General features: G+C 42.3%; 1 protein-coding gene across 2 annotated transcripts; it reads left to right on the forward strand.

The window, feature by feature from the left end:
- The first annotated feature begins 1,269 nt into the window (after window positions 1-1,269).
- On the forward strand, window positions 1,270-15,891 carry ntrk2b (neurotrophic tyrosine kinase, receptor, type 2b). 2 transcript variants are annotated; one of them, XM_047570535.1, is made up of 18 exons: window positions 1,271-2,000; window positions 3,611-3,685; window positions 3,764-3,835; window positions 3,923-3,991; window positions 4,088-4,239; window positions 4,397-4,533; window positions 5,593-5,716; window positions 6,186-6,494; window positions 6,589-6,603; window positions 6,739-6,744; window positions 6,877-6,941; window positions 7,054-7,153; window positions 7,730-7,918; window positions 8,369-8,499; window positions 8,614-8,786; window positions 9,831-10,071; window positions 11,776-11,934; window positions 13,185-15,891. In XM_047570535.1, exons 1-18 carry the CDS (start codon window positions 1,804-1,806, stop codon window positions 13,368-13,370), a joined length of 2,400 nt encoding a protein of 799 aa, XP_047426491.1. In that variant the 5' UTR covers window positions 1,271-1,803; the 3' UTR covers window positions 13,371-15,891. The 2 variants fall into 2 exon arrangements, with proteins under 2 accessions (XP_047426490.1, XP_047426491.1); XM_047570534.1 differs by having other exon boundaries at window positions 1,270-2,000; window positions 8,369-8,786.
- The last annotated feature ends 600 nt before the right edge of the window (window positions 15,892-16,491 follow it).

A 16,491-nucleotide genomic window follows, 5' to 3' on the forward strand; every position in this document is an offset into this window, starting at 1 on the left:
TAAAACCCCCCCCCCCCCCCCCCCCCCCCCCCCCCCCCCCCAGTGTTGTCATGCTTGTTCAGATATAGGCAAGGATCTATTGCAAAATAAAGAGCTCTCCTTCCCCTCTCCTATACTCTGAGGTTACCATGGATACAGATATAATTCAGTTCTTGATGTTTCTCATAAAAAAAAAAAAGCCTGCGTACATATTTTCATCTGCAACCATAGCGACACTTGACATTGTCCGCGCTATTTGTAAAAAGCAAGTCGCCATAGCGACACTAACCATCCAGGCTGTGTCATAGATCATGTGTCCTGGCTGAGTATGCCTCCTCATCATGAGTGAAATTTAGGAATCCACTGGTAAACAAGGTTTATTTGGTCAGGTTGAAACGTGTTATTACACTGATGCTCAACCGTGCACAGTAATGCTCAAAGGACTGAAACACAGAGCAGGTATTTGGTGTTTAATCTGCTCAGTTTGGAACACAAATGCTGAAAATCAACATATGGCAATTATTATTTACATTAGAATAATGTACACATTTATGAGTGAGCACAAGTAGTGCGACGGATGTGCAGGTCAAGATCTACAGTATATGTTGTTGTGCAAATTCATTTTCAAACTCAAATTTAAAAGATGCCACAGTTTGTTTACAGTAGGTTGTAATACATTTTATTTTGGAGCCCTGGTAATGTGAGCCAAAAGTAAAATATGCTTCAGACTAAAAAACAAAAAACAAAAACAAATACAGCAATCAATATTCTTGCTCCTATATCATGCACTGATCAGTGATTGGAGTGAGCCCTATTTGAAGCTTGCAGACATAGTATAGGTAATTATTTTTCATAGATGCACCCCTTCTTGTGCGTCAACCGTACGTCACACTAGGCCTAATGGCCAGCCGTACAACAGTGTTGGTGTCGGAGGGGGGGGTGAAAAAAAAAGCTTTCATCCAATGCATGGCTTCAGAGTAACCACAACAAAGGAGTTTACATCCATGTTGTTGTTGTTGTTGTTGTTGTTGTTTTTGTCGTGCACACCACAGACACTTGACCCACAGCTGGACGCTCACTGTGCACAAGTGAACTGCAGCAGGTGATTTTTAGTTAATTTATTAAAAAATGTTATTATTATTATTAAATAAATTCCCATGAAGTTGTGGGAAATAAAATCTCTAGTGTATCGCAAATACCTCCTCTAAAAACCCAGTCCCAGTGATGACTAGGGGGGTGTGTGGGGGGGTGTTCGGGGATGGGGGGGCGCTCGTCCTCGGCTATAATCGATAGACGGATGCAGGTAGCCTTCCTCCCTACACACGCAGCATCACCACGCATCCTTACTCCACAGTGCAGTCCCTCTTATTTTCCTCCCCATCACCACACACATGAGAAATCGCTCTTGGTGGGGGGGGGGCCCTGCTGCCTATTGATCTCTAAACATCTGGAACACCTCATATTTGTTTCACGAGGCAAGAGGCGAGCAGTCTGTGGCCGCGACAGAGGGGAGTGAGACAGCAGCAACAGCACCAGAACGGACCACTTGACACCTTGCTTCACGGCATCGATATGCAGTAGTGTGATACCAGCTCTGCGGAGACGAGAAGGCCAGTCCATGGCATCTTGATATTAAAAAACCGAGGGCTCTGCGCATTCCTCACCGACAGTCTTTTTTTTTCTTTTTCTTTTTTTTTTTTTTCCTGCGGAGTCGAAAGGATTAAGTTGGTCAGATAAAGGCGGCGAGGAGGCAAATCTTAACAATAATTCAATTTGACCAAGATTCTGTGTGTGGGGGATTCGTGGGATATCATTGGACCTGCGATGGACTCCAGCGCGGGGGAATATGGCATGGCTCGTTTTGGATTGTTTTTGCTTTTGATGGGGCTGTGGAGATTTAGCGATGCTTGCCCCGAATCCTGCTCTTGCAGCACCTCAAGGATTGTTTGTATTGATTCCGTACCGGGGATCGAGGATTTCCCTGTCCTCGCGTTAGATGACATGGAAAACATCACGGAGATGTAAGTGTGTGGAAATGATCATGGTCGTGCTGTCAGCTTATTAACTCATTGGGATGCAATGCGTAAAGAGCCCCTTTCGATCGTGTAGGTCGCAATAATACTAGATGGTTAGTGTATTATTATTATTAATAATAATAATAATGCTCCGCGATAACATCAGCGACAGCGTTAATACCTGCAGGCCCTATATTATAATGTGGATGCAACATCAGGTGTGTCTTCTTGATGCCAAACGTAACCTTTTATTCTCATAACCGGTGGGTTTGTCAGATCATGTAGTCTAGTATATGTGTGCGTGCGTGTGAGTGTGTAGCCGGGGATAGTGGTTGCGCGTCAGACGCGCGCGTTTTATGGTGGCGAGAGTGCGCGTCAGGCTTATTTGGATTAGTCGGTGTTTTCCTTTACAAAACAGCTTCAGAGACAGCGGTGGAGTAAAAGACGCTGAGGCCCGGCGCACCATCCGTCCGGCGTGTTGCAATTGGTCGCTCTGGGCGTCGGTGTGAAATAACAGTATCTGAATATGAGCACATTGTTGGCAGATTACACATGAGATCACATCAGTTGTATACAGCCCGGCAATAGGCTACCCACAGTTATGTAGCCCCTATCTGCGTCAGTGTGTGTGTGTAGGCCTGTGCCGGAGCGTATACCTGCTACAACCCCGCACAAGTGCACAACTGCATGGCACCCATTGGAGAACGTAGGGGAGACTGGGTGAGTTTTCTGAGGCAGACAGGCTGGAGCTAGGCGTCGCATCGTGAATGCAGCCTACTAGGCGTCTCCTGTGGTAACATGATTATTCGTTTCTCCTTACAGCAAATCAAATGAGAACTTGAATTCGGCCCAGTTTTTTTTTTGTTTTGTTTTGTTTTTTGAAGTGTGCAGATTTGACGAACAGATTCTGCAGATGTCATCGTAGAAAACTTCACCGAGGGAAATCTGGCTGCACCCGGGACGAAAATCAAACTATGGATGTAAAAACGTCCCATTTGTACTACTTACAGCAGCACTGACCCTTTAGATAGGTGGTTAGGATCCACAGGTAAACAAAAGTCACCCCCATGAAACGTGGCGATACAATTAAATCTGCTCTGTTTACATTTTTTGATCATATAAAAATGCAAACTAACGTCACTCTAAATGTTGTAGTTGACACAATTTCACTTCAGAATAATATTATATAATAATACTGGTGCTTTGCACTATGTGATGTCCTGGGAAATGTGCAGTTATGTACCTTGTTTACAAAAATAAATAAGGGGAAAAGTACTACTTGCCAAGTAGTAATCACAGCAAAACGTAAAGACAGAAATCAGGGGCAGTTGTGGCATTATTCAGCAACGAAATGCATTAAAAAATAAATAACATTTGAACTTAATATTTCTATGTTCCCTGTAATAAATAAAAGTAGTATATAATAGTTACCTTGGTGATATAACAGGACTACTCTTTGGTCCGAGTTATGACTAAAGGTGAAAACAACAAACATCAGTTTAATTACATAGTCACTCATTGTACACCTGCTCCAGTATTCACTCTGCCCAAACTTTACATTTCATGCATGTTGTGTATGAACCTGCATCAAAACCGATTTTTCCTTTTTTTCCCAGATACATTGCCAATCAAAACCAATTGCTTGACATCAACGACAGCAGTTTGAGGCACTACATAAACCTCAGAAACCTGTAAGTGTCGCACAGACTGTTTTGTTGTAACTCTCTCTAAAACAGTTTAAAATAAGTCTGCGACTTAACTTCCAACAGAACGGTGATGAGGACGAGACTGACGTCAATATCATCAGACGCCTTTTTTAACAATACAAAACTTCAATATGTGTAAGAAGCCTCACGGTTATTTTATTACTGCACATGTGAGTATGCTTGTTTGGAATTTCATAGTTTTCTTTTTTTGTTTCCTTTTAGGAATCTCAGAGACAATAATCTGTCAACGCTGTCATGGAGAACGTTTCAGAACTATAATAGTTCATATCCGTAAGTGATACATGTAGATCAAGTTATCAGTTCAACTTCCTTGTTTTGTGAAATCTCTAATGTGCTGTGCTATGTATTTTTTTTTTTTTTTGCTAGTCTCATCCTGTCTGGAAACCCCCTGGATTGTGTTTGTGAGAACTTGTGGATCAAATTGAGGCTACTAGAGGAAATAGACAGTCCAGAGCTGAATTGCACAGATGGAAGAGGAAGGGCCAGGGACTTTATTACGCTCACTCCACCAGATTGTGGTAAGGTGAAACCATAATATGATAAGCTAAGTTGGGTATTGAACATCTAGAGTGCCTTAATGGGAACAGAAATTGAAATAAAGACCGGCAGAAATACAGGAATAAGTAAAGTTTTGTATCTAATCAGATGTTTCTCTTTAATGCGTGTTGCTTGCAGTGGCTCCCAAAGTAGAGGTCACTCCCAAGAACGTGACCGTGATGCGGGGGAAAAACGTCAAAGCTGTTTGCAATGCCTCCGGCTCCCCGCCTCCTGAGATCGTGTGGAACCTCGATCTCCTCATGACCCACTACGAGGTGAGACGGCGTGGGTCCCCTGACTTTTCAAGAGATAATATCACAGACACAATATCACAGTCAGGTGAAAAAAAAGCTCAAACAAACACACAACCTAGGCCTGAGTGAGTAACGTGTGCTTTAAACAATGTTTTCGGAAGTTTTTCTTTTTAAATCAAATTTGTAATGTGTTTTTAAACTTACATTTTCACAGAAAAACAATGGACCTAATGTTGAGTGCTATAGCAGAGTATGAAAAACTGAGTTTGAGTGCACTGATTCTAATGTAGGACCTCAGACACCCTAAAATCTTATTAACACAGCTTGAAAACTTCACTGAACATATTTAGATAACAACTTAGCTAATATATTATTTATGAAAACTGGACGAATTGTAACTGTATAAATCTATTTGATTTATTCTGTGTCTATTCAGCTAATTAAACTCTTTTTACATTACTTTTACCTATTTATTGTCACTAGTTATCTTTTAGCTGACTATTTAAAATGATTTAGCTAACTTTTACACATGACTTTTACCTGACTGTTAGCTGGTTCTATACATTTTTTCTTCACTGTTCACCCACTACTTTTACCTATTTGGACAATGTTTTACTATTAATGCATTACTTTTAATTATTTCTACTTTTTATCAAGTATTTCTCTTTTTACTCAACTCTTACCCATTAGCCTACTTTAAGCTAAGTATTTAAACTTTTCATTCATTAGCTTTAGCTAATTGTTTCATTGTTTACACACATATCTATTACTTTGACTATTCAGACTCAACCATTAGCCTAGGTTAAACTAACTATTAGAACTATTCCACCATTAGCCTAGGCTTAGCTAACTATTAAAACTCTTCAACCCAGTCTACTTTTGACGTTTTGTTTCAACTCTTGAACCATTAGCCTAATTTCAACTAACGTTTTGCCAATTACTTTAGCTAAATAATTTGAGTCTTCAACCAGTGATCTATATTCTGCTATGAGAATTTAAGCTTTCTGTTGATTACATTGAGCAAACTATATCAATTGTACATACGTGGGAAATATAATGTAAATAACACTGCGTTTGCAGATGGAGACGGAGAGCACCATCACCTTGGTCAGCCTGTCTCCGGACGATAATGGGAAGGTGATTGTATGCAGCGCCGAGAACATGGTCGGTCAGACTGAGGCCACCCTTCAGCTCAATATTCTTTGTAAGAACGTCAGCTATAGCATACGTCTTTAGAAATTGTGTTTACATTGCTAAGTTAAATTTGTCTAATTTGCTCTGTGATGAGATTTTAAATGCCTTGTTTTTCCAGTGAAAGCAGAAGGCTCCTCAGTTTGTTATCATTAGTGTCTCCCGGCAAATCTTATTGACACTTCATGTTTCCTGTCCATAACTCTTCCTCCTGTAAAGCTCCTCATGCCTGACCATACACCTCTGCTCATTTAGTTCCACGCAACCTTCCCCTCACCCTCCTCTTCCATGTATTCCTGTTGTCAGTTTTTAAATGTTGTGTGACCAGTCTCTGGCCTGTCTTCCCCATGCTTCCCAACTGCATCTCCTTTCTGTGTAAAAAAAAAAAAAAAAAAGGTTGCTTTTTCCTATTGGCTCTCTTCCTGGTGTTTATTTCCTACCATCCCGTGATCACTCTTCCTCTACTGTTGCCTCCGTGTCAGTTTCCCCCACCATCCAGCAGCTGCTGCCTCCAGAGAGGGACCACCACTGGTGCATCCCCTTCACGGTGACAGGGAACCCCAAGCCCAAGCTGAAGTGGTACCACAACGACGTGCTTCTGCCGGAGCAGGACTTCATCCGCACCATGATCCACGAGTCCACCGAAAACGAGGACCACGGCTGCCTACAGTTGTCCAACCCCACGCACATCCACAACGGCGAGTACAAGCTGGTGGCGAGCAATGAGTACGGCGAGGATAAGAAGAAGGTGTCCGCCCAGTTCATCGACCCACCGAACATCAGCCATACAGGTACCCACATGTTGCTCATTTAGTTTAATCTGCGCTTTCCAAGGGTCTGAACTCGACTTGTCACGTTCAATTTTTTTCTTTTCTTTTTTTACAGAAGATCCAGATTACTGTAAGTAATAACTCTTAACACCGACAGTGTTTATTCACATTAGCAAAAAAGATATATGTATATTTTTTTAAATGAACTCTAACGATGTCCATTTATCTTTTCCTTCTTTGGCCGGTGGCTGCATCATTTGCCCAGATACCGGTAGGTTTTTTGATCATCTGCAGGACTCGGGATTTTTACACCACACGTCATGACGCGTGTCACGCAGCATTACAAAGCGTGTGCACGTTTTTTAAATGTTGAGACGAGGGTTTTTCATGTGTTTTATTTCAGACACGCCGTTCCCTCCGCTGGTTGCAGTGAGCGATCCTAATCAGTCGATCCCATCTGAAGCAGAGGTTCGCCACCTTTTAACATGTTTAAAATACTTTCATATTAGTTTAATTCTTTACCATCCTGTAATTAATCTCTTGACTCCTTATGTCCCTCCCCTCCCACACACTCCCTCAGGTGTATGTTGTAGTGGGAATCGCTGGAGTGGCCTTGACTGGCTGCGTTCTGATGGTGATCATTCTGAAATACGGAAGAAACTCCAAGTTTGGAATTAAAGGTGAGCTCATTTCTGGACATTTTGAAATATACATTTATGAAACTCCATGCCCAGAGAGTGGTAGTGCACATTAAGCTACGGCAGCAGCTAACTAGTTTAACATTTTTACTGCTAAGCTAAGCTAATCATTGTTTGTTACACATTATGATTCAATTTCAGCTGTATCACTGCATGACTTACACTTCACTGTCAAATCACACACAAGAAGAATCAAGAATTCATTCACATTTATACATAATTATGTCGCCTTATTTGTAATCGTAATTTAAAACTTGTAATAAGTCATTTCTAAACACACTTAGTATATGAAGTGTTTCCTCTGTGGCAGTGTGAAAATGACTAGAGGAATTTGGGAGTCCCACTTTGTGCTGAGCCCATGCTTTCATGTTGTTCAGGATAGACTGTGATCGTCTGAATCTTTTATAAAAACCTGGATTCCCTCTCTTTTATCTCTGCAACCGTCCTCCTCCTCCTCCTTTATGACCAACACCCTCCACTTCTTCTTCTCCTTCTTCTTCTTCTTCTTGTCCTTCTCCTTCTCCCTCTGCTCATCTCTCCCCTCCTGCGGGTCCCTAGGCTCCTCCTCAGTCATCAGTAACGACGATGACTCCGCCAGTCCCCTTCATCACGTCTCCAACGGCAACAATACCCCGTCGTCCTCGGAGATGGGTCCAGACGCGGTGATCATCGGGATGACAAAGATTCCCGTCATCGAGAACCCGCAGTACTTCCGCAACTCGGGCAGCATGCTGAAATCCGACACGTGTGAGTTACCGCCTCGCTCGGCAAACGCCGGGTAACCTGGGCCTTTTCTGATAAATCCATGCAGGGGTCACGGAGAGAAGCCGCATTTACTGTCGGCTTCCTGCTGCACTGCGATAGTGACTCCGGACGGACAGAAGATGTGCAGAAACACCAGCGATACAGGAAGCTGAATGCATATGAGTTATTATACTTTTAAGAACTTTTAATAAGCTCAAAAATGTCTTTAAAGCTCTCAAACTGTGCAGCATTTGGTAGCTTGTGGCTGACGCTTCTGCATATCATATACAAATACACATAAAGCATTATTTAGTTGGAATAATTTGATTTCATGCAGAGCAACAACTGGTCTAAACAGAATCTGGTGAAGATAAAACTAAATTTTTCACATCCACTAAATAATCAAGATGTACTCCTGACCTTGACAGTAATTTAATCTTGTCTGCGTTGAAGTTGTCCAGCACATCAAGAGACACAACATCGTACTGAAGCGGGAGCTGGGAGAAGGAGCCTTCGGGAAGGTCTTCCTGGCCGAGTGCTACAACCTGACACCGGACCAGGAGAAGCTCCACGTGGCAGTGAAGGTACGGATCAGGAAGCCGCTCGCTCGAACAATCAATGCGCGTATTGATCAGGTGTACGTTTTCTCTGAGATAATGTTTCTCACGGTGCGCCTCTCGCCCTCGCCGCCCGTCCAGACTCTGAAGGAGGCCAGCGAGAGCGGCCGGGCGGACTTCTACCGGGAGGCCGAGCTCCTCACCAACCTGCAGCACGAACACATCGTCACCTTCTACGGGGTGTGCGTGGAGAGCGACCCGCTCATCATGGTGTTTGAATACATGAAGCACGGCGACCTGAACAAGTTCCTCAGGTGGGATCATTTGGACCGTGAACGCTGTGTTGAAGGGATGTGTTGAGATGTTGAGGCTGCAGCCACCAGCCAATTCAGGGGACTAATGCTCGCTAATTAACACTTTATATGAATAAGTTATGAATTATATGAATGGTTTTTACGAGGGTCTATGTGGCAGTGACATGGGTGAGTCTTGTCGTATGGAGGTTGCCAGGTAACCAGCAGATGCTCCAGGAAGCCACTCCTCTCATCCAAGAAACAGTCTAGCACACAGGTCTTCAAAGGACCCCAACCTACTATATGTGTTCCATATTAAACTAGTGCTATTTATAAATATATATTATTACTATCATTTTGCATTCAGTATTAAGCTATTCAAATAATACACAGGTACAAATATTCATTATTTTGTGCAGCAGTAGTGTGGCCATGCAAGTGCCGTAAACATAAACATACCTAGTGTTAGCAAGCCGCACTGTTAGCATCTTCTCTCTAAGCTAAGCTAAGCTAACCATACCATTTGGAGACATGGAGGATGACGTTAATCTTCGGAAGCGAATCTCAAAAGTGCCTTTACTGTGGTGGTATCAGTATCAGTTTTATATTACAGCGCGGTAAATCAGTGCAGCGAGTCGACAATCGATGCTAAATGGGTTCACGAGATTTTTTTTTTTTTTTTTTTATTAAATCAGATTTTCAAGTGCTAAAACCACTTAGACGGCGCAACCAACGAGCATCAGTGTCTGAATACGCCAACTACAAATCTTTATGATCTTTATATGATTATTAATCAGTTAATTCGAAAAACAGAAAAGGAATCTGCAACACTTCTTCTGAAAAGCATGAAACTGAGAGGATGGGATGGGCTCACTTCATTTGATCCTAAGATAAATAAGTGAATAAAAATCAGACGTATCAAGCAAATAAATACATGATATAGGAATACTGTACTTCACCAACACTAGATATTTTCAAAAGAGAATGTTTCTTTCATTTTCCTGAGAAAACTGATTTGATGTGATGCTGTGTTTCACCGTAAAGTCGCTGGTTTTCTGGCTTCAGGTCCCACGGTCCTGATGCGGTGCTCATGGCGGACGGTCAGCACAGTATCCTGGTGGAGCTCACCCAGTCCCAGATGCTGCACATTGCCCAACAGATTGCTGCTGGCATGGTCTACCTGGCCTCCCAGCACTTTGTCCACAGAGACTTGGCAACAAGGAACTGCCTGGTAGGAGAAAACCTGCTGGTCAAGATAGGAGACTTTGGCATGTCCAGAGATGTTTACAGCACAGACTACTACAGAGTGAGTATTTTAGATAATTTCCGCTCCCTTCACCTTCTTCTTCTTCTTCTTTCTAATATATATATATATTTATATATATACGCCCAGAAATATGGAAATGCACAAATATGTCATTAGAATTTTACTCCGGTTTAGGTCTGAAATAGCTGTGTAGCTGCAGAAATGAAAATTTAAACCAGAGGTATTTTATCTATTTTTAAAACCATTTAAATGCAAATTCTATAATCTGCATAAAATTACTTCCTCCATGGTAATGAGGGCCAGCAGTGCAAATAAAAAAAAAAAAATAAAAAAAAGAAAAGAAAAAGAAAGGGGAAAAAATGCACGGACAAGGGCGAGGAGTTAACGCGTCCCTTTGCTCTACACGAATCACATTAAACCACGGAGGCAGCTGAGGCGCACGCACCGACCGGGCACGAGGAGATGTCACATATAGGAGTACGTTACAATGCGGATCAGCGAAGCAGAGCGATAACTTTGAATGCGTCGAGGGTCGGATGGATTTATTTAAATCGGCACATCCGTGGTGCCTCGGATCCTGAGTTTGAATCCCACAGTGCCCTCTGCTGGCCGACACAGGCGTCTGAAAACACACACACACTCAAAACATTTCTGAGATGCATTTGCCTGCAGGTGATAAGATCTGCTTAAAGAGAGCCTGTCACCAACTCCTCATATCAGACGCTGTAATCAAATGGAAAGTAAGACGATGCTCTTGTCTCATCTGCTGCTGTAAACCCAAAGGAATTGTGCTATATGGTAAAATTGGATCAAGGGGGAAAATTAATAAATCCGCTTTAAACTCGACCATTTTTACACGTGTGCGCTGCTGCGGACCAGGCCGGTGGTAAAAAAAAAAAGAAAGCACCACGACTAGCTATTGCAGTAATATTGATGTGGGTGAGCTAAGTAAACAGAAAGACCTCTCTGAATAATGCAACCGATTTCAACAACACCACAAACCACAACCACGTATAACTCATTAATAAAAAATGTAGTACTTGTTTCAGCCCAGAGTCAGTAAAAAAAAAAAAAATAAATAATGAACACTTGTAAACTTTTATCAGTGGATCCCAATGGTATAAAAACATTGTAATGCAAATTAATTACTTGAATGATCAATACAGGAAATGAGTCCGGAACAATCTGAATAATCAGCAATTTGTCGCTCAATATGAGTGTCACCGTTTCATCTTCTCAGTTGTTAAATCATGTTGTTTTTTTTGTTTTTTTTGCAGGTGTTTCCCCCCCCAGACCAAATGAAAAAATAAATAAATAAATAAAATAAAATACATCCTCCATCGCAGCCCCTATCACTGATAGTTCCTTAATAATTTCATGAAGTAATTAATCATTAAACATGAGCCTGACCTGGTTAAGCAGCAGAAAATGGGTGGATGAATCAATGTGATGGATGAATTACCCGATTAAAAAAAAAAAAAAAAAAAAAAAAAGGTTCATATGAATTTAATAGACTGTGAGGATTTTAAAGGGAAAATTGCTGTGGGAGTTTGCCAGACGGTCTCTGATGAAATCACACGCAGATTTTTTTTTTTTTTTTACCTAAAACAAAATAGGTTATAAATAAAAGACGTTTATATAAAGTGTGAGGGTTTTCTACAATTCCTTCAAAAACGACAAATGTTATTTTCTGCTGCTGCTGCTTTTCTCATGTAGCCCGTCCTCTTCTCGTCTCTCTTGCAGGTGGGCGGCCACACGATGCTGCCGATCCGCTGGATGCCCCCGGAGAGCATCATGTACCGGCGGTTCACCACAGAGAGTGACGTGTGGAGCCTCGGCGTGGTGCTGTGGGAGATCTTCACCTACGGCAAGCAGCCCTGGTACCAGCTCTCCAACAATGAGGTCAGACGTCCGGCCTACTGACACTGAACGCCTCATGCGCGCTACCTCCCCTTTGTCAAATCTGACACATATTTTGTATTTTTCTTCACATCTGATGCTTTAGTACGGATGAGTGTTAGGGCCACCTATGAGAAAACAAAAATTAGAGGAGGTAGATTCTTTTTTATCATGCACTTCGAGAAAAAAGTCAAAATTTTGAGGAAGAAAAGTTGAAATTTTGAGAAAAAGGTCAAATGTAGAAAGTAGACCTTTAAACCGGCATTTAAATACTCTGTGGAAGAGTATTGGGGCTTAATTAATAATTCATATTAAGAATCTAAAATTGTTTAGTTATATTGTTCATATATTATAATGGGCTGTTGTGTGTCAACAGTTGGCGTAGATATTGTTACACACTGTTGCTTTGTCCGCTGAGGGACGTAAACTCCAAGAAGTATCGGTGGTACCATACGCACACAGTACTGCCGGTTTAAAGGTCTACTTTCTACTTTTTCCTTAAAATTGCATTTCAAAATTTCAACTTTTTTCTCAAAGTGTGTGATGAAAAAAAAAAATTACCTCCTCTAATTATTTTTCTCATGTGTGGCCCTAATGCTCCTCCATACAGTTTATTATTTCACTAGTTAAGTTTAACTTGGTAAAGAAATAGAAGTGGACTCAAGTACTTTTGTGAAAATTAATGTGACTAAAAACATCTCGGTTTGGCTTCTCGATTAGAAAATAAAAGTCGTAATTCTTATTTGCATGTTGACGCGAGCACTTTTTACAAGCCAGAAACTCATGTAGGAAATAAACACAGCTTAAAAGTCACTATTGGCTGCATTATGGGAAATGTAGTAGCCAGTGTTTTTGGAGGTTCACACATATTAGGAGCTAAAAGTAGCAAAATCTCCACAGACAGGAATTATTAATATACGAAAGATATTCTGTATAATTTCGGTAAATGCCAAAAGAAATGATTGATGGGTGGTTGATGTCATGCTGCCGCTAAAATAAAACACTGGCCTTAGATTACGTACATGTACAAATTCAGCTGTATTTTGAATCAAATATACAACTTGGCTCATATATGGTTTGAAAGCACAAAGCTTCACAATTCAAATATATCAATTTTTGTGTGTTTTCCTGTAACTTAACAAACAAGTAACAAAAAACACGCTAATTCATGCTAAATCTGCTTGTTTAAACAAACGATATTTATAAGATTTGATCATGTCGGAGCCTATAAATCACTGTTCTGCGCCCCGCAGGTGATCGAGTGCATCACGCAGGGCCGGGTGCTGCAGAGGCCCCGTACCTGCCCCAAAGAGGTGTACGACCTGATGCTGGGCTGCTGGCAGAGGGAGCCCTACATGCGTCTGAACATCAAGGAGATCCACGGCATGCTCCAGAGCCTGGCCAAGGCCTCGCCCGTGTACCTGGACATACTGGGCTGATGCGCCGCCGTCCGCGTAGTATGTACTTTTTTTTGCGTGCATGTGTGCTTCGTGCGTGGATAAAGTGTTTCGTGTGTTCTGCTGCGGAGGCGGAGGCGGAGGAAGGAAGGAAGGATGCGTGACTGTGTACAGAACCCGGCTGTAAATGGTGTAAATGTCCGTGTCCCCATTCGCAAATCGAGAAAAGCCTTAAAATTTCAGTGGTTTTATTTTCCCCGAATCAGTTCCCGGCAGCGAGGCATGTTTTCACCAACGGAAAAAAACAAAACACATACAGGAAATTAACGTAACTTTTAACGCCATTAACACCAGTATACGCAAGGCTGCTGTGTCGAAAAAGAAGAAGAACCCGAACAGGTAGACAGCTCGTTATGTTTACGTCAAACCGCCCGTCCTCGCGTGCTCCACGTGTGCTGGAAAAGAACAAAGGGAAAATAATGTGTCTCTCTGTGATGGATGGCGTAAGGACACGTCTTTGTAGATAGAGCTCTTTCAAGATAAAAAATCACTCTACGGCTGAAGCTTTTTCTTTTGTACGTCTCAGACTATTTTAATATTTGTAGAACTCAGAAGTGTTGAACACGAGAAGCCCCTTTAGATTCCTACAGATGCCTGCGTTGTGCGACGTGCGGTCCGAGGAGGGGGTTAGCCGGCTTAAAAATCGAGCTGCAAAGCGTAAGGGCGTAGCATAAAGCATTTTGTCGTTTCATTTTATTATTTCTCTGTAAATATCTCCTCACGTTTTACTCAAAGCGTTTGAATTTCTGCTCACTTCTTAAGTCTCCATGTCGTTAATTTGGTAAACAAAGCACAGAGGACGAGGACTTCTTCGTAGAGCAGGTCGTTTTTTTTTTGTTGTTGTTTTTTTTTGTTTAGTTATCATTTATTCACCAGCAATGCCATTTAGCAAACTGTTGGGCGGCCCGTATCTGCAAGTGACGTGTCTCCGGGGGAGAGTTCTCAGATATCGTCGGGGGCACTTTGTAGGAGAAAAATTATTTATTTATTTAAATTCTTTTTTAAAGCAACTACCTGTTTATTTGCATCACAAGTGAAGCACTTTGAAAGGCTGATCTTTAATTCTACGTAGCGGGCTGTTGCTGCGAGGCTGCGGTGAAAAGGATTAATTAAGAGTCTGATTGCCCTTAAAGTGTCCCGATAGGGGGGGAGGACGAAGGGGGAGGAGGGGGGGGGGGCATCCTCCGTCTACACCTCGGCTGCACCTTATCATGAGAAAAAAAAAAAGGAAAAAAAAGAAACACAACATCACATCCTTAACCGAAGTCCCTGAGAAGTGAAAAGGTTCCCTCTCTGTTTTTTCTTACTGTATGATACTCACTGACTCGTCTGCTGTACATAAACCGCTGTCCATTCTGTACAGTTCTGATATTTGTCTATATGAATAGTAGGCTATGTTTAATAGTATAATCCGTTTTAAGCAGGTTATCATGTCAAAACTGTGCAACATCTATTGAAGACAACGTGTTATGGGGCCACTGGCAATACATACATACTACGTGTAAATACGATTTTATTTGTGCTACATTGTATAATTCCTTTGTGCTCGTTCATAATACCAGTGAGAATACAATCCTCTTTTATTATTATTATTATTATTATTATTTTGTTTTTTTGGGGTTTTTTTTGGGTGGGGGTGGGGGGGCAACTTTTGATCTGCTTTTGAGGACTTTTTCTCAAACAAAAAAGTAAAAAAAAAAGATCTCCTCTTTCCTCTCCACTGTGATGGGGAGCTCGCACAGAGGCTGTCCGAGACGCCGCCTGTCTGCAAAAATGGGGGTTGGTGTGTGGGGGGGTGAGGGTGGAGGTGGTGTGTGGAGGGGGGTTGGGGGTGGGGGGCACAGACTCTCCAAACATCAGGATCTCTCTCAAGCCGACAGGTGAACAGGTGAACGCCCCCGGCAGACGCGTGGGCCGGCCGGCCGGCGGGTGGCGCGGAGGTCGAAGGTCGCCTCCTGTCCCTCCCCCTGTCCCCCCTCCCCCTCCCCCCGACCCCCCCCGACCCCGCCACTCGACCTCTGACTGACTGTAGCCTATTTTGATCCTCTTTCAGATGAATAACTGTGACTTTGCATCATGAATAGTATATTATTTTGAATGTAATCTAGAGGGGGTGGGGGACCTTTTTTGAATGTAATCTATCTCGGGTGGGAGGGGGACGATGAGTTTTTTTGTAAATATCTGGCAAAAGAAGAAAAAAAAAAAAAGACGACGGTTTTCATTCCTGTGCAGATAACAGATTTTACTTACTGTGTGAATACAAAGGGAATGTGTGCGTGTGTGTTTGTGCACATTTGCACATACATTTGAATGCAAGAGTGTGTGTCTGTATGTGTGTGTGTGTGTGTGCGTGTGCTCTCCTGGCAGATTTAATCCTGCTTTAATCAGCCAGTTCTATCAATCAATTCAATGCTTTGTGCATCATGTGAGTAGCTTATCCACAATTAATGGAAATGTTCCTTGTGATACTGTGCATTTAATAAAAGTGGTATGTCTTACAATACGCTGCCTCGTGCTCCCGCGGTTCTTCTTCACGCCTCTCAAGTTTTAATGTGCACACGATCAGTGTCATTTTAGGAAACACACCGATCGGCCACAACATTAAAACCACTCACAGGACAAGTAAAAACATTGGCCAACAACTGGAACGATTCAGAAGAACCAGGTGTTGACCTGGCCTCCAAATTCACCTGATCCCAAACTGATCAAGTATCTGAGGCCCCTCCCTTCAAAATTTTAATCAAATTTTATTTCATCTTTCTTTTCAAAAGAATGTTTCTTTCATGTGCAACTAAACGACTGTGACCAAGTCCATTTAACTCTTCTAACTGAAGTCTGTCTAAGCTCGAGTCTGAGTCTAAGAATAGGTTAGTTAGCATCCAATTAGCTTAGCTTATAGTGAGTGGGTGGAATCCACAGTCCCACTTAACCCTTTAACACTCTGCTGGGTCCTGCATGGGGACAGCGGTGGCTTTTTTTGAACCAATCAGGGGAGCGTCCGACCAGCTCGGCCCCTCCGGAAAACGCCGCGCCCGGATTGTCTCCTGAAGTGTGATTGACATTTAATCTGCGTTGCCTTTGGCGCTGGGCTGCTTTAAAAGGC

Source organism: Mugil cephalus, chromosome 19, assembly GCF_022458985.1.
Source record: "Mugil cephalus isolate CIBA_MC_2020 chromosome 19, CIBA_Mcephalus_1.1, whole genome shotgun sequence".
NCBI lineage: Eukaryota > Metazoa > Chordata > Actinopteri > Mugiliformes > Mugilidae > Mugil > Mugil cephalus.